Source organism: Entelurus aequoreus, linkage group LG14, assembly GCF_033978785.1.
Source record: "Entelurus aequoreus isolate RoL-2023_Sb linkage group LG14, RoL_Eaeq_v1.1, whole genome shotgun sequence".
Classification (NCBI taxonomy): Eukaryota; Metazoa; Chordata; class Actinopteri; order Syngnathiformes; family Syngnathidae; genus Entelurus; species Entelurus aequoreus.
Window position 1 is genome coordinate 766580 of NC_084744.1, and position 22832 is coordinate 789411.

General features: G+C 42.5%; 1 protein-coding gene across 1 annotated transcript in view; it reads right to left on the minus strand.

Moving 5' to 3' along the window:
* LOC133665252 (titin-like) overlaps positions 1–22832 on the minus strand; it is a 215424-nt gene that overhangs the window by 115075 nt on the left and 77517 nt on the right. The window contains 14 exon segments of the mRNA XM_062070499.1: positions 4974–5240; positions 5621–5887; positions 6001–6267; positions 6450–6576; positions 6666–6805; positions 6885–7148; positions 7328–7594; positions 7695–7961; positions 8038–8164; positions 11160–11299; positions 11424–11693; positions 21718–21996; positions 22079–22477; positions 22707–22757. Of these exon segments, the coding sequence (XP_061926483.1) occupies positions 4974–5240; positions 5621–5887; positions 6001–6267; positions 6450–6576; positions 6666–6805; positions 6885–7148; positions 7328–7594; positions 7695–7961; positions 8038–8164; positions 11160–11299; positions 11424–11693; positions 21718–21996; positions 22079–22477; positions 22707–22757 (3132 nt within the window).

Here is a 22832-nt window from a genome sequence, read left to right on the forward strand (position 1 = left end):
TAAAACAACTCTCTCGTTTGAGTCGCACGTTAAGAGTGTTACTAAAACAACTCTCTCGTTTGAGTCGCACGTTAAGAGTGTTACTAAAACAACTCTCTCGTTTGAGTCGCACGTTAAGAGTGTTACTAAAACAACTCTCTCGTTTGAGTCGCACATTAAGAGTGTTACTAAAACAACTCTCTCGTTTGAGTCGCACATTAAGACTGTTACTAAAACAACTCTCTCGTTTGAGTCGCACATTAAGGGTGTTACTAAAACAACTCTCTCGTTTGAGTCGCACATTAAGAGTGTTACTAAAACAACTCTCTCGTTTGAGTCGCACATTAAGAGTGTTACTAAAACAACTCTCTCGTTTGAGTCACACATTAAGAGTGTTACTAAAACAACTCTCTCCTTTGAGTCGCACATTAAGAGTGTTACTAAAACAACTCTCTCGTTTGAGTCGCACATTAAGAGTGTTACTAAAACAACTCTCTCGTTTGAGTCGCACATTAAGAGTGTTACTAAAACAACTCTCTCGTTTGAGTCACACATTAAGAGTGTTACTAAAACGGCCTTCTTTCATCTCCGTAATATCGCTAAAATTCGTCCCATTTTGTCCACAAGCGATGCTGAGATCATTATCCATGCGTTCGTTACATCTCGTCTCGATTACTGTAACGTTTTATTTTCGGGCCTCCCTATGTCTAGTGTCGTAGAATTTCTGACCTTTTGACCTACATTTCGTGTCTTTTAAGAATGTCCGCTCATTTTCAATTCCCTTGTATTTTGTGCCATTGAATGGACCAGTTGTGGGACAAAAGTGAATATTAAGTCGTGCCAACCTGTCTACAGAATGTGTTGACTGTCTAAAGGATTCGAGTTGTTATGGAACAGATAGGAAAAACAACAAGACATTGACGCACTCGATAAGGAACAATGACGCACACGAGACATATAAAAAATGGCAGAAGACCGGAACTGGACAGTGATTTTGGCTTGTGTGTGTCTTGTTTACTCCGGAGTAACACTTGGTCTGTCTGCACGGCCAACTTAATTCAACCTGCACTTCTGATAATGGGTAAATAAATTTGTTGTACTAAACTACTTTTGTTGCCTGTTTAAGCTTCGGACAATCCACTACACTAGCATTAAAAGATTACAGTTGGTACAAAATGCGGCTGCTAGACTCTTGACAAAAACAAGCAAGTTTGATCATATTACGCCTATACTGTATATACCTGTACATATATACCTATATATATATACCTATACTGGCTCACCTGCACTGGCTTCCTGTGCACCTAAGATGCGACTTTAAGGTTTTACTACTTACGTATAAAATACTACACGGTCAAGCTCCTGCCTATCTTGCTGATTGTATTGTACCATATGTCCCGACAAGAAATCTGCGTTCAAAGAACTCCGGCTTATTAGTGATTCCCAGAGCCCAAAAAAAGTCTGCGGGCTATAGAGCGTTTTCTATTCGGGCTCCAGTACTCTGGAATGCCCTCCCGGTAAAAGTTAGAGATGCTACCTCAGTAGAAGCATTTAAGTCTCATCTTAAAACTCATTTGTATACTCTAGCCTTTAAGTAGACTCCCTTTTAAGACCAGTTGATCTGCCATTTCTTTTCTCCTCTGCTCCCCTCTCCCTTATGGAGGGGGAGTTGCACAGGTCCGGTGGCCACGGATGAAGTGCTGGTTATCCAGAGTCGGGACCCGGGGTGGACCACTAGCCTGTGCATCGGTTGGAGACATCTCTACGCTGCTGACCCGTCTCCGCTCGGGATGGTTTCTGCTGCCCCCACTATGGACTGGACTTTCGCTGATGTGTTGGATCCGCTGTGGACTGGACTTTCACAATATTATGTCAGACCCACTCGACATCCATTGCTTTCGGTCTCCACTAGAGGGGGGGGGGTTACCCACATATGCGGTCCTCTCCAAGGTTTCTCATAGTCATTCACATTGACGTCCCACTGGGGTGAGTTTTTCCTTGCCCGTATGTGGGCTCTGTACCGAGGATGTCGTTGTGGCTTGTACAGCCCTGTGAGACACTTGTGATTTAGGGCTGTATAAATAAACATTGATTGATTGATTGATTGATTTGTTGGGTCTGCTCCTGTCTCTGGCCATGCTCCCCCCACCCCAGCAAACGATGGCTTGGAACACCGCAGAGGCCACCGCAGTGTAAAAGGTTTTGTTGTTGTTGTTTTATTTTTGTGGCTGTGTGTAGAAGTGGCTGGCTGCATCAGCTCTGCTCTTTTAATGTCTTTAATGTCCTTTGATGTTACCCTCTTACACACATGTTTATGTGACCCCCTGTCCAGGGGCCCAGGCTGAGACTGAATTTTTATTTAAGCGTTTACCTGTTTCTCACCTTGTTCGGGGTGTAATGTTTGTCTGCTCTTGAATAGAATTGTGCTGAAAATCTTAATTTCCCCTCGGGGATTAGTAAAGTATTTCTGATTCTGATTCTGACCTGTTGACTCAATGCCAGCATTCTTCACGTGTAGGGGAAGGTGGGGCTAAAAGTCACAGGGGTAAGTTGTCACAAGCCTATTATCAGCATCTCCAGTAGAGGGAGCAACCTGTTAAAGTCATAACATCCGGGAAACATACTTCTGTTTAAGCGTGAGTGTCAGCCATCTTGCTTCTAGCAGCAGAATCAGAAAAACAGTTACAGTGATTTTTACCTTCTTATGAAGACGATTTGCTCAAGGTAGGAATTTTGATTTTACACTAATGTTTGTAATCATAAACGTAATATTTTTGTTGCAATAAACAGTGAAAAACATAAGTAATGGATGGGATAAGTTCTAGTTTAGATATGTAAAGCGTGTCGACCCAAATATGACGTTTTGAACCAGAAGTTGCCTTGGGGTAAGTTGTCACACTGCGTGACAACTTACCCCAAGAGTCGAGAGTAACATGTCTCCATCATTTTACTGGAATAATTGTACATTTCTGTTATGTTTAGGCTAAGCTGAGTCTATTTGTACAACCTAAAATAATATTTATTTGCAGATGCGGGACTACAAACGAAAAACAGAACGTGGACGGTTTTCGAAAGATGCGATGGAGGCTGCTGCTGAAGCTGCTGCTGAAGCTGCTGCTGAAGCTGTTGTTCAAGGCGGTCTAAGCATCAGAAAATCAGCCAGCATCAATGACGTAAACCAGGGGTCACCAACCTTTTTGAAAGCAAGAGCTACTTCTTGGGTAGTGATTAATGCGAAGGGCTACCAGTTTGATACACACTTCAATAAATTGCCAGAAATAGCCAATTTGCTCAATTTACCTTTAACTCTATGTTATTATTAATAATTAATGATATTTACACTTAATTGAACGGTTTAAAAGAGGAGAAAACAAGAAAAAAATTACAATTAAATTTTGAAACATAGTTTATTTTCAATTTCGACTCTTTAAAATTCAAAATTCAACCGAAAAAAAGAAGAGGAAAAACTAGCTAATTCGAATCTTTTTGAAAAAATTTAAAAAATAATTTATGGAACATCATTAGTAAATTTTCCTGATTAAGATTAATTTGACAATTTTGATGACATGTTTTAAATAGGTTAAAATCCAATCTGCACTTTGTTAGAATATATAACAAATTGGACCAAGCTATATTTCTAACTAAGACAAATCATTATTTCTTCTAGATTTTCCAGAACAAAAATTTTAAAAGAAATTCAAAAGACTTTGAAATAAGATTTAAATTTGATTCTACAGATTTTCTAGATTTGCCGGAATAATTTTTTTGAATTTTAATCATAATAAGTTTGAAGAAATATTTCACAAATATTCTTCTTCGAAAAAACAGAAGCTAAAATGAAGAATTAAAATAAAATGTATTTATTATTCTTTACAATAAAAAAAATAAATTTACTTGAACATTGATTTAAATTGTCAGGAAAGAAGAGGAAGGAATTTAAAAGGTAAAAAGGTAAATGTGTTTAAAAATCCTAAAATTATTATAAGGTTGTATTTTTTCTCTAAAATTGTCTTTCTGAAAGTTATATGAAGTAAAGTAAAAAAAAAAAAAAGCATTTATTCAAACAAGTGAAGACCAAGTCTTTAAAATATTTTCTTGGATTTTCAAATTCTATTTGAGTTTTGTCTCTCTTAGAATTAAAAAAGTCGGGCAAAGCGAGACCAGCTTGCTAGTAAATAAATACAATTTAAAAAATAGAGGCAGCTCACTGGTAAGTGCTGCTATTTGAGCTATTTTTAGAACAGGCCAGCGGGCTACTCATCTGGTCCTTACGGGCTACCTGGTGCCCGCGGGCACCACGTTGGTGACCCCTGACGTAAACTATAAAACCTTAGGTCGCTATGTTAAAGTTTACATAGCCAATAACAACAGTCTGAATGACGTTTAACTGGGTTACACATCTCACCGCCAAGTGCTGACTAAAACGATAGAGGATAGTTTGGTAGAGTATGTAAAAAAAGATGCAAAAATATTCCATGGAATTACAATTACGGATTTAAGAAAGCTGGCATATCAAATGGCACTGGCAAACAAAGTTACCAATATACCACCACCCTGGATCGAATACGAGATGGCTGGATCTGACTGGGCAAGAGGTTTTCTTGATAGAAATAAAACCATATCATTGAGAACAGCCGAAGCAACTTCAATCCAGAGAATGATCGTGTACAAATGGCGTGGATCAAATAGAGTGAGACAATTTACCCCATGCACTGTGACAATTTACCCTACAGCTGGGGTAAAAAGTCTCACTTGATAGTGAACACTAAAATTGTAAATATTTGGTAATAAACATAGTTACATGAAATATTACCTGCTCTGTTATTACTTGAGTTCTTATTTAACATTTTGATCTGGAAAAGTTTTTTAAATTATGACGGGTCTTTGAGACAAGAAATACAAGTTTTTTGACTTCTAGCCCCACCTTCCCCTACTTGTTAACTCAGTGCTAGCATTCTCATAGCAGTATAGTATGAGTTAGCATTGCATTTTACCTTCAATGTTGAGATTAGCGGTAGTTTGGTCCGAGCCGCAGTCACAGGAGTACTCGCCCATGTCGCTCTTCTCAGCCTTGCGGATAGTCAGGATACGTTTCTTGCCGTCCCTGGTCAGAGCGATGTTTTTGGAGGGTGTGAGCTCTTTGTCGCCCATGTACCATTTGACGTCTGCGGCGGCTCTGCTCAGCTCGCACACGAGCTTCACTTGGTCCTTTTCCACAGCCGAGCAATTCTGTAGTTTGGTGGTGAAGTACAAGTCGCCCTCTGCGGAGAAACATGTTTCAGTGGCAAGCTGGCGAGGTTGGGATAGACAAGAAAAGATAGGCGCTTCTCTTCTGGGTTTCAACTGTTGTACTTTGGTACTTACACTTAAGTCTGTTGAGCGCATGAGTGTGTTTACGCTGAGAAGTACGGCAATACACTGTGGTACCAGGATGTTGCACTCAATGGTCGCTATACTACACCGACTCAGAAACTAAGTACACAGTGTACGCAGCATACTTGTTGAAGTGTTAGTAAAGCCGATGATAACCATTCAAAAAACAAAAACCTCATCTGTTGGGACTTTGCATTACTGGAAGATCCTAAAAGAAGATGAGAGCTAACACTAGGAAGCACCGCATTGTGGATTCCGGGACACTAACCGATGACGGTGAGCATGGCGCTGACACTCTTGTCCATGGCCTCCACCTTGATCATGGACGTGTCGTCCATAACGACCTCCTTGAGGGTCAGCGTGTGGACGGTTCCCTGTTCCGACATGTGCACCACCTTGCTTGGGTGAAGGCGCACGTCGTTCTTGTACCAGACCACCGGTATCTTTTCGTGAGAGAGTTGCACGCTGAACTCTGCCGTTTCACGTTCCTTCACCGTCACGTCCTTGATGGGTTTAACAAACTTCAGGCGGATACCTGTCACAAGAAAAGCCCAAAAAAAACCTCAAGACATTTTTTGTCCCCTTTTCTCTGCACGGTAATCGATGGCCTTCTCCTTGTTTTTCAATCTACCAGATACTATGTGGTACCTTGGATGACCAGCTTGCCGGTCGTTCTCTTGTCATCTGCTTCAAACATGTACGTGGCTTCGTCTTCATAGGCAGCCGATGGGATCAGCAGGGCGTACGTGTTCCCGTCCTGGATTATTTCATACTTGTCGTCAGTCTGCAGCTCCTGTGAACCCTTCAGCCAGCGGAAGCTCTTCGGGGCTCTCGACACTTCCACCTCAAACCTGGCTGGGTCTGTCTCGTACACATGCACGTCACTCAGCGGCGTCAGGAAGTTGAGAGGAAGTTCTGAAAGACGAAAAAAGTGAAGTTGTTGTCCTGTGACTTAAGGTGACCTGCGGCTGGACTACATGAATCTGGTTCAAAAGACTATGTTCATTTAAACGCTGAATATTCCAAGACATTTAATTCTGAACTTGTCGAAACAGACTTCTTGGAATTTTCTAAAAACTTGACAGTCGGTGAGTCACCTTTGATATGCAAGTTGGCAGCACACTTTGCGTTGGCAGCCGTATAAACCACTTCGCCCGTCATGGGCACTTTACAGTTGTACAGGATCAGCGTGTGTTTGCCTCCCTCTTCGATGATGTCCACATCCTGCCGATTTAAAGATAATCATCCCTGAATCCAAGACACTTGAAAGATGAAACAAGCAGATGTGAAGAGTCAGCAGAAGAGGCTCTCACAGAAGAAGGACTCAGGACTACGCCATTCAGTTGCCACTGCCCGTGCACATCGTCCACAGAGATCTCCACCTCAAAACGAGCCGTTTCTCCATCAAAAAGCTCTACACCGTAAATCGGTCGAATCAATTTGACCTTGCGAGCTACCAAAGACACATAAAAGTGCAAATATAAGAACCTTGAGCAAAGACAATTTTCATCAAAGTGACAGTTAAGTTTAACCTTCAATATTGAGGTTAGCCACCGTCTTGTCGGTTCCACAGTCACAGGTGTACTTCCCCTTACTGCTCAGCTCCACTTTCCTCAGGACCAAAGACCTTCGAGTGGTCTCTGTCTTTATTACCACCGTCTTGGAGGCAATAATCTCCTTCTCCTCGTAATACCAAACAACAGGCACATCTTTGCTGAGCTCACAGTCCAGAGAGACCGGGTCTTTTTCAGTGGCCGTGTAGTCTTGGAGTTTCACCACAAACACAGCATCACCCTCTGCAACGACACAGTCCAGTCAAGTTTAGAAGAGTCAAATTTTAATGTCGTTGTGAAGGACTGCCGCCCACTGATTGGTCTGGTCAATTACGGTGGACCTCATTCTCAGGGATTTAAAATAGCTTGTAAACTGATTATCAAACCAACATGCAAAAATAACCAAAATAAAAAAGTGTTACCTATGACTGTCAGTTTTGCCATTGAGACTATTCCTTTAGCCTCTGCCTTAATCTGGCAGACATCATCAAGTGTCACCTCCTTCATTTCTAGAACATGCGTCTTTCCTTCCACATGAGTGATCACCGTTCGGCTCAAGTGTAGTTTGACTTCATTGCGGTACCAAACCACGGGTACGTCGTCAAGAGTCAGCTCCAGCTCAAAGCGAGCCGTTTTACCTTCTTTGACAGTTTGGTCTTCAAGTTGCCTCACAATTTTAAGTCTGGTGCCTGGAATACAGCAGGATTTGCCACGCTCGTTAAAGAGGAGACCCGCACAAGCGAGCACTTTGAGCAAGAAACACCACGGAGGTGATCGCATTGGACTTACCTTCCACAGTCAGCCGACCAGTTGATCTCTGACCCAAAACTTCTATTGTGTACTCAGACTCATCGTCAAACTCACAGCTGTTTATGATCAGCATGTGTTTCTTTCCATCGTCGATCATTTCATATTTGGGGCCTGAGACGACAATCTCTGCCCCTCTGAACCACAAGACCTTTGACACGTCCTTGGTGATGGTGCATTCAAACTTAGCTTGTTTCTTTTCAGGAACAGAAACGTCCTTGACAGGCTCAACAAAGCCCATTTCGATCTCTGCCAGGTTTGAATCATTTTGGTGGGTTACTGCTTCGACACGCACACAAACATCGCACATTTTTCCCGGGCTTACCTTTGACGGTCAACATGGCGCTGGTGATGGCGTTTAAAGCCTGATAGGACACTTCGCCCGCCTGGTCCAGCTGGACATTCTTTAAGGCCAGGAAACGTTTGGTCCCTTCGGCTTTGATGTCACACGTCTGGGGAAAAAGGCATCTCGCGCTCAAAACACAATTTTATACAATCTACAGAACCTGGTGCCGGCAAACAACATTGTAACCTCGTAACCGCTCATGTAGGTGTGTAACGGTACGTGTATTTGTATTGAACCGCTTCGGTACGGGGGTTTCGGTTCGGTTCGGAGGTGTACCGAACGAGTTTCCACACGAACATATTAAGTAGCCGCCTAAGCTAAAGTCTTAACAAGCTGCTCCGCTTCGTTCTGCCTCTGCAGCACCCGGCATTGTCCCACCCACACAACCATCTGATTGGTTACATACAAAGCGGTAACAGCCAATCAGCAGTGCGTATTCAGAGCGCATGGTGTCAGTGCTCCAGCGTCGTGATGAGCAGGTAGGTGTTTAGCAGGTAAGCATAAGGCAGCGTACTCTCCCCAAATGATAATAAACACCTCCCAGTCAACTACTAGTAACATCACTATGTTGACCTTCTAGAAACGTTAAACTGCAGCTCAGCTCGCTCGCAGTCCTGGCTTGAGGTGAAGGCTAATTAGCTTTTAGCGTAACGTTAGCTCATTTTGCGGAGTGTGTGCGTGTGTGTTACGGACAGCAAAGCCCTGTCTGTCTGTTATTTCACTTCACCTTTTTCTGTGTTGATTGAGCTGTGTTGAAGCAGCAAAAAAGGACATTATGTTAAATGAAGAGTTTCTGTCTCTGATAGATGATATAATAATGTAAGTGCATCATTAAGCCTACATGAACTCCGTGGTGTTCAGGGATGAATAGTCTCTCCTATTGCTATTGTACTATTTTTTCAGCTATAGTTACATGAATCATTAGTAATGGAGCAGCCGCTGCTGCCCACTGCTCCCCTCACCTCCCGGGGGGTGAACAAGGGGATGGGTCAAATGCAGAGGACAAATTTCACCACACCTAGTGTGTGTGACAATCATTGGTACTTTAACTTTAACTTTACACACACACTTGCAACCACAAAAATATACGCCACACATACACCCCCCCCCCCCCCCCCCACCCCCCACTCCAACGCCCTCGACGCAAATCCCATAGTTGAACAATTTCCCTTGTGGATCATTAAAGTTTGTCTAAGTCTAAGTCTAATAGGGGTGAAGAATGGATGGTCAGCGTCAGCTCCCTTCCCTCTGTTGCTAGATATCTGGAGATGTACGTTGTAATATGTATATGTGCTTTGCTATGGAGGTTTTTTCCCACTCCAGACTGGGCCCCCGTAGGAGCCCAGTCTAGATTGTATTTTTTTACTCATCCTTCCCCAGCGTTTTACCTTTTTCCCATCTTTTACGGGGCGCCTTGTGGCGACCCATCAGCATTCCTGTTCTGTAACCCTGTACACTGTTTGCTTGTCTCATCTTGAACAGGTTTTGTGCTGAACAATCTCCCTTGTGGATCATTAAAGTTTGTCTAAGTCTAAGTCTAATAGGGGTGAAGAATGGATGGTCAGCGCCTGAGAGCTGCGGCCTACCACCGTGACCTCGCACTCCCTTCCCTCTGTTGCTAGATATCTGGAGATGTACGTTGTAATATGTATATGTGCTTTGCTATGGAGGTTTTTTCCCACTCCAGACTGGGCCCCCTTAGGAGCCCAGTCTGGATTGTATTTTTTTACTCATCCTTTTACCTTTTTCCCATCTTTTACGGGGCGCTTTGTGGCGACCCATCAGCGTTCCTGTTCTGTAACCCTGTACACCAGGGGTCACCAACGCGGTGCCCACGGGCACCAGGTAGCCCGTAAGGACCAGATGAGTAGCCCGCCGGCCTGTTCTAAAAATAGCTCAAATAGCAGCACTTACCAGTGAGCTGCCTCTATTTTTTAAATTGTATTTATTTACTAGCAAGCTGGTCTCGCTTTGCCCGACATTTTTAATTCTAAGAGAGACAAAACTCAAATAGAATTTGAAAATCCAAGAAAATATTTGAAAGACTTGGTCTTCACTTGTTTAAATAAATTCTTTTTTTTTTTTACTTTGCTTCTTATAACTTTCAGAAATACAATATTAGAGAAAAAATACAACCTTAAAAATGATTTTAGGATTTTAAAACACATATACCTTTTTACCTTTTGAATTCCTTCCTCTTCTTTCCTGACAATTTAAATCAATGTTCAAGTATTTTTATTTTTTTTTGTAAAGAATAATAAATACATTTTAATTTAATTCTTCATTTTAGCTTCTGCTTATTCGACAAAGAATATTTGTGAAATATTTCTTCAAACTTATTATGATTAAAATTCAAAAAAATTATTCTGGCAAATCTAGAAAATCTGTAGAATCAAATTTAAATCTTATTTCAAGGTCTAAAATTTTTGTTCTGGAAAATCTAGAAGAAATAATGATTTGTCTTTGTTAGAAATATAGCTTGGTCCAATTTGTTGTATATTCTAACAAAGTGTAGATTGGATTTTAATCTATTTAAAACATGTCATCAAAATTCTAAAATTAATCTTAATCAGGAAAAATCACTAATGATGTTCCATAAATTATTTTTTTAAGTTTTTCTCTTCTTTTTTTTGGTTGAATTTTGAATTTTAAAGAGTCGAAATTGAAGATAAACTATGTTTCAAAATTTAATTGTCATTTTTTTCGTGTTTTCTTGTCTTTTAAACCGTTCAATTAAGTGTAAATATCATTCATTATTAATAATAACATAGAGTTAAAGGTAAATTGAGCAAATTGACTATTTCTGGCAATTTATTGAAGTGTGTATCAAACTGGTAGCCCTTCGCATTAATCACTACCCAAGAAGTAGCTCTTACTTTCAAAAAGGTTGCTGACCCCTGATATATACTGTTTGTTTGTCTCATCTTGAACGGGTTTTGTGCTGAAAACAACGTTTCGTTGTACTCGTGCAATGACAATAAAGACCTATCCTATCCTACCGAACCCACATTTTTGTGTACCGTTACACCCCTACGCCCATGCCAGTAAAAAACAGTTCTTGCCATGAGTCCATATGCTGCACAGGGAGCGGCAGAACTTACCGGAGATCGCGTCAGCACTTGTCCCTGAAGTTTCCATTCCCCAATGACGTCGTCCTCTGAAATCTCCGTGTCAAAGTTGGCTTCTTCTTTCTCAACCACTTCGAGGCTAACAAGTGGCTTCAGGATCTCCGCTTCCCGCTCTGAACCACACAACAAGAGTACCAGTAAGATGTCTTTTTTTCATGGCTTTCACATCCGACACATTCATTTGGGATGGCACCCACAAATTGAGGTAGTGAGTCAATCATTGTGCTGCTACCGCACCTCCAAGGCTCAGCTTGGCCATGTACTTGCGGCCTTCCACTTCCACGGTGTAATCCGCCACGTCGTCCGGCTGGCAGTTATTGATGGTGAGAGTCATCAAGATGCCATCTTTGACGATCTCCACCTTTTCAGAAGGTGCCAGCTCGGTTTCGCCTTTGTACCACTTCCAGTTGGGCGTTTCCTTGAAAAGCTGACATCGGAATATTGCCTTGGACTTGGGTCTTACGTGCTGGTCCCTCAGAGGCTTCACCAGCCAGTCTTTGATGACCTCTGGGCGGATAAGATCACAAGATATGTTCACGCCTAACAAACATGATACTCTAGTCTTAGTTATAAATGGTTTTATATGTACATTTGTAAATCCTTTTCAACTTATATTCAATTGAATAGACACATTGCAAAAAAGGCATTTTTACCAGTGTGTTACATGGCCTTTCCTTTTAACAACACTCAGTAAAGGTTTGGGAAGTGAGGAGACACATTTTTGAAGTGGAATTCTTTCCCATTCTTGCTTGATGTACAGCTTAAGTTGTTCAACAGTCTCCCTTCTCATATTTTAGCCTTCATATTGCACCACACCTTTTCAATGGCATCGTCTTGCTGAAATAAGCAGGGGCGTCCATGATAACGTTGCTTGGATGGCAACATATGTTGCTCCAAAAGCTGTATGTACCTTTCAGCATTAATGGTGCCTTCACAGATGTGTAAGTTACCCATGTCTTGGCCACTAATACACCCCCATACCATCACACATGCTGCCTTTTACACTTTCACCCTAGAACAGCCCGGGTGGTTCTTTTCCTCTTTGTTCCGGAGGACACGACGTCCACAGTTTCCAAAAACAATTTGAAATGTGGACTCGTCAGACCACAGAACACTTTTCTACTTTGCATCAGTCCATCTTAGATGAGCTCGGGCCCAGCAAAGCGTTTCTGGGTGTTGTTGATAAATGGCTTTGCATAGTGGAGTTTTAAAGGCCTACTGAAAGCCACTACAACCGACCACGCAGTCTGATAGTTTATATATCAATGATGAAATCTTAACATTATAACACATGCCAATACGGCCGGGTTAACTTATAAAGTGACATTTTAAATTTGCCGCTAAACTTCCGGTTCGAAACGCCTCTGAGGATGACGTATGCGCGTGACGTAGCCCGGGGAACACGGGTATGCCTTCCACATTGAAGCCAATACGAAAAAGCTCTGTTTTCATTTCATAATTCCACAGTATTCTGGACATCTGTGTTCATGAATCTGTTGCAATCATGTTCATTGTATTATGGAGAAGGAAGCTGAGCAAGCAAAGAAGAAAGTTGTCGGTGCGAAATGGACGTATTTTTCGAACGTAGTCAGCAACAACAGTACACAGCCGGCGCTTCTTTGTTTACATTTCCGAAAGATGCAGTCAAGATGGAAGAACTCGGATAACAGAGACTCTAACCAGGAGGACTTTTGACTTCGATACACAGACGCCTGTAGAGAACTGGGACAACACAGACTCTTACCAGGATTACTTTGATTTGGATGACAAAGACGCAGACGTGCTACTGTGAGTATGCAGCTTTGGCTTCTAAACATTTGATCGCTTGACCGTATGTGCGCAACTTTGCGTATATGTTCAACTGACTACGTCACGCTACTTCCGGTAGGGGCAAGCCTTTTTTTTTTATCAGATACCAAAAGTTGCAATCTTTATCGTCGTTGTTCTATACTAAATCCTTTCAGCAAAAATATGGCAATATCGCAAAATGATCAAGTATGACACATAGAATAGATCTGCTATCCCCGTTTAAATTAAAAAAAAATATTTCAGTAGGCCTTTAACTTGCACGTACAGATGTAGCGACCAACTGTAGTTACTGACAGTGGTTTTCTGAAGTGTTCCTGAGCCCATGTGGGGATATCCTTTACACACTAATGTGGCTGTTTGATGCTGTACCGCCTGAGGGATCCAAGGTGTGTAATATCATGGCTTACGTGCAGTGATTTCTCCAGATTCTCCGAACCTTTTGATGATATTACAGACCGTAGATGGTGAAATCCCTAAATTCCTTGTTGAGAAATGTTGTTCTTCAACAATTAGCTCAGGCATTTGTTGACAAAGTGGTGACCCTCGCCCCCGTCCTTGTTTGTGAACGACTGAGCATTTCACGGAAGCTGCTTTTATACCCAATCATGGCACCCACCTGTTCCCAATTAGCCTGTTCACCTGTGGGATGTTCCAAATAAGTCTTTGATGAGCATTCCTCAACTTTCTCACTCTTTTTTGCCACTTGTGCCAGCTTTTTTGGAAACATGTCGCAGGCATCAAATTCCAAATGAGCTAATATTTGCAAAACATAACAAACTTGACCAGTTTGAACATGAAATATCTTGTCTTTGAAGTGTGTTCAATTAATTATAATAATAACTTATAATTATAAGTTGAAAATGATTTGTTGTATTCTCTTTTTATTTACCATTTACACAACGTGACAACTTCACTGCTTTTGTAGTTTGTACTATTGTAGCCTACATTAGTTTTTGCGTTACAACTTAAAAGTTAAATACACTTTAAAGTTTTTCAAAGTACAAATCACATTTTTGAGGGGTTGTGTTAATACCAGGGGTTATTTTGATCCGATATCAATATCGGATAGCAGCAAAATAATAAGTATTGATGCAAAATGTCCGACAGTCGCCCCTGCAAGACATTCATGTGGGCAAAGATGGACAGCCGAATAGTATAAGCACACAAGGTTGGTCTTTTCTTGTAATTCAGTCAAGTCCTTTACAAAAGGTAAACGTGGCATAGGCTGTGAGCTCTTAAGAGCTAGCAGCTACACAACAGCTAAGCATACGTTATTAGTGTCCTTACTTGAACAATATTGCAGTCTAAAACAGCACATGTGTCAATAATCATAGTTGCATATTACTGACACATACAAAGTCTCCAAGGCATGTTAGAAAGTATCCAGTAAGTAACGTGTCTGCATCATTCAATTTACTGTGTCGTGACTTAACTCAATGAATTATTGTGGCCAATATGTGTCGGCAAAAAACATAACCACTCCACTTCACCTTAAAGGCCTACTGAAAGCCACTACTAGCGACCACGCAGTCTGATAGTTTATATATCAATGATGAAATCTTAACATTATAACACATGCCAATACGGCCGGGTTAACTTATAAAGTGACATTTTAAACTTCCCGCTAAACTTCCGGTTGAAAAGGTATATGTATGATGATGTATGCGCGTGACGTCAATGGTTGAAACGGAAGTATTGGTATCCCATTGAATCCAATACAAAAAAGCTCTGTTTTCATCTCAAAATTCCACAGTATTCTGGACATCTGTGTTGGTGAATCTTTTGCAATTTGTTTAATGAACAATGGAGACTGCAAAGAAGAAAGCTGTAGGTGGGATCGGTGTATTAGCGGCTGGCTGCAGCAACACAACCAGGAGGACTTTGACTTGGATAGCAGACGCGCTATCCGACGCTAGCCGCCGACTGCATCGATGATCGGGTGAAGTCCTTCGTCGCTCCGTCGATCGCTGGAACGCAGGTGAGCACGGGTGTTGATGAGCAGATGAGGGCTGGCTGGCGTAGGTGGATAGCTAATGTTTTTAGCATAGCTCTGTGAGGTCCCGTTGCTAAGTTAGCTTCAATGGCGTCGTTAGCAACAGCATTGTTAAGCTTCGCCAGGCTGGAAAGTATTAACCGTGTATTTAATAATAATAATAATAATAATGGACTTGATTTATATCGCGCTTTTCTATTGTTAGATACTCAAAGCGCTCACAGAGAAGTGGGAACCCATCATTCATTCACACCTGGTGGTGGTAAGCTACATTTGTAGCCACAACTGCCCTGGGGTAGACTGATGGAAGCGAGGCTGCCAGTTTGCGCCTACGGCCCCTCCGACCACCACCTATCATTCATTCATCATTCATTTCACCGGTGTGAGCGGCACCGGGGGCAAAGGGTGAAGTGTCCTGCCCAAGGACACAACGGCAGCGATTTTTGGATGGTAAGAGGCGGGGAGCGAACCTGCAACCCTCAGGTTTCTGGCACGGTTGCTCTACCCACTACGCCACGCCGTGTCCATGGTTTAATAGTATTGTTGATCTTCTGTCTATCCTTCCAGTCAGGGGTTTGTTTCTTTTGTTTCTATCTGCAGGTAAGCCCGATGCTATCACGCTAGCTCTGTAGCTAAAGTGCTTCGCCGATGTATTGTCGTGGAGATAAAAGGCACTGAATGTCCATTTGGCGTTCTGGACTCTCATTTTCAAGAGGATATAGTATCACAGGTGGTTTAAAATACAAATCCGTGATCCACAATAGAAAAAGGAGAGAGTGTGGAATCCAATGAGCCAGCTTGTACCTAAGTTACGGTCAGAGCGAAAAAAGATACGTCCTGCACTGCACTCTAGTCCTTCACTCTCACGTTCCTCATCCACGAATCTTTCATCCTGGCTCACATTAATGGGGTAATCGTCGCTTTCAACCTGTGACGTCACGCTACTTCCGGTACAGGCAAGGCTTTTTTTATCAGCGAGCAAAAGTTGCGAACTTTATCGTCGATGTTCTCTACTAAATCCTTTCAGCAAAAATATGGCAATATCGCAAAATGATCAAGTATGACACATAGAATGCATCTGCTATTCCCGTTTAAATTTAAAAAATGTCATTTCAGTAGGCCTCTAAATACAGCATGAGTATGCTATAAGGTTTTTCATCCCTAGCATTATTCCAAAAGTGTATTCACTTTTCTAGCATTCCTCAGTATAAAATAATCCAAATATGTCTGATTCGTGCTGATATTGAATCATATTGTTGCTGGCCATTATTCAAGACTCCGATGTGTGAGTCGTAACAGAGTTAAGAAAGTATCGGGACACCCGTGGTAATACACCATGTCAAAATGCATAAATAACAGGTGAGTCACAGGTCAGGTTGTACTGGACAAAAAGAAGCAAGATCAACACTTTGTAAGACCAAATATCTACAGTGGTGGTGAAAAGTGTACATACACTAGTAAAGAACATCATGTCATGGCTGTCTTGACTTTACAATCATTTCTACAACTCTTATTTTGTTGTGATGTAGTGATTGGAGCACATACTTGTTGTTGTTGTGATGTAGTGATTGGAGCACATACTTGTTGCTCACTAAAAACATTCATGAAGTTTGCTTCTTTTATGAATTTATTATGGCTCTACTGAAAATGTGAGGGTGAAAAGTATACATACAGCAATGTTAATATTTGCTTCCTTGGCAAGTTGACCTGCAATAAGGCACAGAACTTTCCTCCACAAGGTCTTATCTTTGTCCATGTGATGTCAGATGAAACCAAAAGTGAGCTGTTTGGCCACAATACCCAGCAATATGTTTGGAGGAGAAAAGGTGAGGCCTTTAATCCCAGGAACACCAAACCTACTGTCAAGCATGGTGGTGGTAGTATTATGCTCTGGGCCTGTTTGGCTGCCAATGGAACTGCTGCTTTAAATGGGACAATGAAAAAGGAGGATTAGCTCCAAATTGTTCAGGACAAGCTAAAATCATCAGCCCGGAGGTTGGGTCTTGTTGGGTGTTCCAACAGGACAATGACTCAAACTAGGGGGGTAACGGTACACAAACATTTCTCCACGGTTTAGAGGTTACGGTTTGGTTTATTTTCGGTACAGTAAGAAAACAACAAAATATCCTTTTTTTGGTTATTTATTTACCAAATGTGTAAACAATGGCATAACATACATATATACACACAGGGTCCATTGCCAGGGTTCATGTGGTCAACATATATACAATAAAAACTAAATAAGATAAGGCTCAGAATGGTTTCTTAACAAAACCTTTCTACATATAACGTGCTTTTTTTGATTGATTGATTGAGACTTTTATTAGTAGATTGCACAGTACAGTACATATTCCGTACAACTGACCACTAAATGGTAACACCCCAATCAGTTTTTCAACTTGTTTAAGTCGGGGTCCACGTTAATCAACATTAAACTGCCTCAAGTTGTTGCTCAGATTAAATAAAATGACAAAACTTCTCTTCTACATATAAAAAGTGCAACATTAAACAGTTTCAAGTCAACTCAGCCTCAGATTAACTCTTCTTTTGCCCCCCCCAGCCTGGCTAACTTGGCAGTAAGAGGATATATGGGCTTATTTTTCTTCCACCATAGAAGTGGCTCAAAATCTAGTTTTTAATGCAAAATGGTCTTAAATCTCCTGCTATAATAACATTTGTTATTGCTTTAGCCCTGCCTGACTCGCCGAGGAGAGGATGCTTGAATGCGGTGGTGACGCTTCAAATGGGTTAGCATGTTTGACGTGTTGTCAGAAGCAGCTGCTGAACAATGTCGGCAAACCGCCGTCCTCCATTGTTGTATCGTGCAGCCAAAGTGTTCCCAAACGGGAGATCTTAACGAAGCAGGAAGGTCTTCCAGCTCTGGCTTTTGCATTAGCCCGGTCGCTGCTAGCATGTCGTGTGTTGTGCCTTGGTGTGCATTGTTTACACAACGTGCGGTACGCTACTTAATATGTCCGTGTGGAAACTCGTTCGGTGCACCTCGGAACCGAACCGAAACCCCCGTACCGAAACGGTTCAATACAAATACACGTACCGTTACACCCCTACCCCAAACACACCTCAAAAGTGGTAAAGGAATGGCTAAATCAGGCTAGAATGAAGGTTTTAGAATGGCCTTCCCAAAGTCCTGACTTAAAGGTGTGGACAATTCTGAAGAAACAAGTCCATGTCAGAAAAGCAACACATTTAGCTGAACTGCACCCATTTTTGTGGTCAAGTGGTCAAGCAGAAGCTTGTGGATGGCTACCAAAAGCGCCTTATTGCAGGTAAACTTGCCAAGGGACATGTAAGCAAATATTAACATTGCCGTATGTATACTTTTGACCCAGCACATTTGCTCACATTTTCAGTAGTGTTACGACCGGGTCGCAAATGATGCAAATGGACGAATCCGGACAGGACTTGCAGGTAAGGACATGATTTAATAGTAAATTAACACAAAACAGGTACAAAACAGAAAACAAACCGACTGAATAAGGTGCCGATGGCGCCTGATGCTAAGGCTACTACTTAGCACAGACTAGGGATCACTAGCAGGGGCTAGGAGACAAGCAAAACTAACGTAACAGTAGCGTGACGCAAATAAAGAAGCCAGACCGACTGACTGGCAAAGGCAGGCTTAAATAATGTCAGTGATTACAAACAGGTGTGCGTCCGGAACACAAGAGGCAGGTGAAACTAATGAGTAGCCGTGGTAACAAACTCAGAGGTGCATAAACAGGAACTTAAGGAGTCCAAAACTAACAGAAAACTCAAGTGACTCGAAAAACTTAAAGGCCTACTGAAAGCCACTACTAGCGACCACGCAGTCTGATAGTTTATATATCAATGATGACATCTTAACATTGCAACACATGCCAATACGGCCGGGTTAACTTATAAAGTGACATTTTAAAATTCCCGCCACACTTCCGCTTGAAAAACTCCTTTGGATATGATTTATGCGCGTGACGTCACAAAATCCACGGAAGTGGTTGGACCCCATCGGACCCGATACAAAAACCTCTTGTTTTCTTCGACAAAATTCCACAGTATTCTGGACATCTGTGTTGGTGAAACTTTTGAAATTTGTTTAATGAACAATGGAGGCTGCAAAGAAGAAAGTTGTAGGTGGGATCAATAGCGGCTAAGTACAATACTTACAGCAACACAACAAGGACTACTTACTACGCCTAGCCCAGGGGTCGGCAACCCGCGGCTCCGGAGCCGCATGCGGCTCTTTGCCCACTCTGACGCGGCTCAGCTGCATACTTGCCGACCCTCCCGATCTTCCCAGGAGACTTACAGATCTCAGTGCCTCTCCCGGGGTAAATATTCTCCAGTTTTCACCCTTACAACTAAATTAAAATTTCCCGAGGCAAATATTCTCCAATTTACACCCTACAACTTAATTAAGGGTGTGCCATGATAGCACTGAAGTTTCTGATCCTCTATAGCCTGTACAAACACCGTGCCAGCCCATCCACATGGTGTATGTAGCTTTTACTTGCACACGTAGGAGACAGCAAGGCATACTTGCTCAACAGCCACACAGCTTACACTGACGGCTGGTATAAAACAACTTTAACACTGTTACGTTACAAATATGCGCCACACTGTGAACCCACACCAAAAAAGAATGACAAACACATTTCTGGAGAACATCCGCACCGTTAAACAACATAAATACAACAGAACGAATACCCAGAATCCCATGCAGCTCTAACTCTTCCAGTCTACATTGTACACCCCGCTACCACCCCCCCCCCCCCCCCCACACACACACATCACATCAACCCCCCTCCCCACCCCCTTCGTCGGTTGAGGTGGGCGGGGTTTGGTGGGGGTGTACAATGTAGACCGAAAGAGTTAGGGCTGCATGGGATTCTGGGTATTCGATGTGTTGTGTTTATGTTGTGTTACGGTCCAGATGTTCTCCAGAAATGTGTTTGTCATTCTTTTTTGGTGTGGGTTCACAGTGTGGCGCATATTTGTAACGTAACAGTGTTAAAGTTGTGTTAAAGTTGTTTTTATACAGCCACCGTCAGTGTAAGCTGTGTGACTGTTGACTAAGTATGCCTTGCTGTGACTTTCGTGTGAAAGCAGAAGCTGCATTCAACATGTGGCCAAGCAGTAACTCTGTGTGCGCAGACTGTAAAGGGCGCTAAAGACAGTGCCAACACGCCCCACATTTCGGGTGTCTCCCGGGAAGACTGGGAGAGTTGGCAAGTATGGCGCTGACAAGCGCCGTTAATGTACACCTCGCGGGCCGCACTAACATTAATTTGTTTTAATAAGGTGCGGGCCTGGGCGTGTGTCTGAGACCCCTGGTCTAAACATAGCCCAAAAGTAATAAAAAAGCTTTGCATGCAGCGTTATTTCATTTTAAATTTCAAAAGAGTTATGCGGCTCCCATTGTTATCTTTAATTTGTGAAACTCGTCAAAATGGCTCTTTGAGTGGTAAAGGTTGCTGACCCCTGGCCTAGCCGATGCTTGCCACCAAACCCACGGATGAAGTCCTTCGCCGCGCCGTTGATCCCTGGAACGCAGGTGAGCACGGCTGTTGATGGGAAGATGAGGGCTGGCTGGCGTAGGTGGAGCGCTAATGTTTTTATCATAGTTCTGTGAGGTCCGGTTGCTAAGTTGCTAAATTAGCCTTAGCGTCGTTAGCAACAGCATTGTTAAGCCTTACCAGGCTGAGAACTTTTAACCGTGTAGTTACATGTACATGGTTTAATAGTATTGTTGATCTTCTGTCTATCCTTCCAGTCAGGGGTTTATTTATTTTGTTTCTATCTTCATTTGAGAACGATACTATCACGTTAGCTCAGTAGCTAAGTGTGTCACCGATGTATTGTCGTGGAGATAAAAGTCACTTTAAATGTCCATTTGGCGTGCTCGACTCTCATTTTCAAGAGGATATAGTATCCGAGGTGGTTTAAAATACAAATCCGTGATCCACAATAGAAAAAGGAGAGTGTGGAATCCAATGAGCCAGCTTGTACCTAAGTTACGGTCAGAGCGAAAAAAGATACGTCCATCACTGCCTCTCTAATCCTTCACTGTAACGTTCCTCATCTACGAATCTTTCATCCTCGCTCAAATTAATGGGGTAATCGTCGCTTTCTCGGTCCGAATATCTCTCGCTCCATTGTAAACAACGGGGAATTGTGAGGAATACTAGCTCCTGTGACGTCACGCTACTTCCGCTACAGGCAAGGCTTTTTTTTATCAGCGAGCAAAAGTTGCCAACTTTATCGTCGATTTTCTCTACTAAATCCTTTCAGCAAAAATATGGCAATATCGCGAAATGATCAAGTATGACACATAGAATGGATCTGCTATCCCCGTTTAAATAAAAAAAAAATCATTTCAGTAGGCCTTTAAACAGACTATGATCCGGGCAGCGGAGTAGAGCCATAATAAATTCATAAAAGAAGCAAACTTCATGAATGTTTTTGTGAGCAACAAGTATGTGCTCCAATCACTACATCACAACAAAATAAGAGTTGTAGAAATGATTGTAAAGTCAAGACAGCCATGACATGATGTTCTTTACAAGTGTATGTACACTTTTGACCACCACTGTAGATAGGTAAGCAAAAGTGTCAACTCCAGAGATTGAAGAGGTGTATACTGTATGTCCACATACTTTTTATTGGACACATTTTGAAGTCTCCTGAGACAAGACGCTAAAGAGGTCTCCTCATGCCGTGTACGCTCCTTACCGATCACTTTGACATTGGTGCTGGTGGTGATGTCCTCCTGCCCCACCACCTCGCATGTGTAAACGCCAGCGTCCTCCTCCATGGAATTCTGAATAGTCACGGCGTGCTGCATGCCGATCACGTTGATGGCCACCTTCCCCAACTGTCTCTTCAGTTGCACCCCACCACGCTTCCAGACGGTGTCCCTCTCCTTGTTGAGCTCACATGTGAGGTACATGGGCTGGCCTTTCGTACACGACGTGTCCACTTCCAACTCTTTGATCCACTTCACCGGCAGCTCTGCACATGAACAATAATCATTAGAATTCTCTAGAATACCGGGATTCCGTACCTGAACCATAAAGGAGATCAATGACCTAACCTTCAACAACCAGTTTAGCGGTGCAGGTGATTTCCTTGCCAGCGTTCTTGGCGACACAGGTGTACACTCCAGTGTCCGACAGCTGGACATCTTTGACCGTTATCGTACGATCTTTGCCGTCAGATGTGAGATGGTACTTGGGGCCCTCACGCAGGGGAATGTCTTCTTTCATCCACGTGGTGATAGCAGTGGACGGCGACACCATACACTCGAACACGGCCGACGAGCCGATAGATTCTGCTTCCTGCAGCACGATGTCCTGAATCTTCTTGATAAACTTAAGTGGGACGGCTTTGAGCTTGAATCCGCCAAAAGGTTCTTCCGGTGGCGAAGGGCCTTTCCCACCGGGCCTCAGGCCCCGCCCCCGGCCCCCGTCACCGGGAGAGGGTGTTTGTCTCACTGCAATGGCCGAAATAAAAACACAGCTGGTTACTTTTAAGAAGAGGAAGTAGGAAGTGATGGAAGAATCAGCGATGTTTGAATGTAAAGAGTTTAGGACAAAGAAAGTCTTGTGGAGGAAGATACTTAAAAAAAGCTGAAAGACTTTTAAGACGTTAATAAAAATGAGGCAGATAACCATAAACGATAAACAATCATGTCTGACTGCATGAAGACCGATAGTTCTCACCCCGAAATCCTCGTCCGAGTCCTTTGGCAGGTTCTTCTGCTGGTTTGCCATCTGGATAAGTCATGGAAAGATTGGCTGTTACATATTCAGTTTTTTCCAAGGACCTGATATTTCTTTTTAAACAAT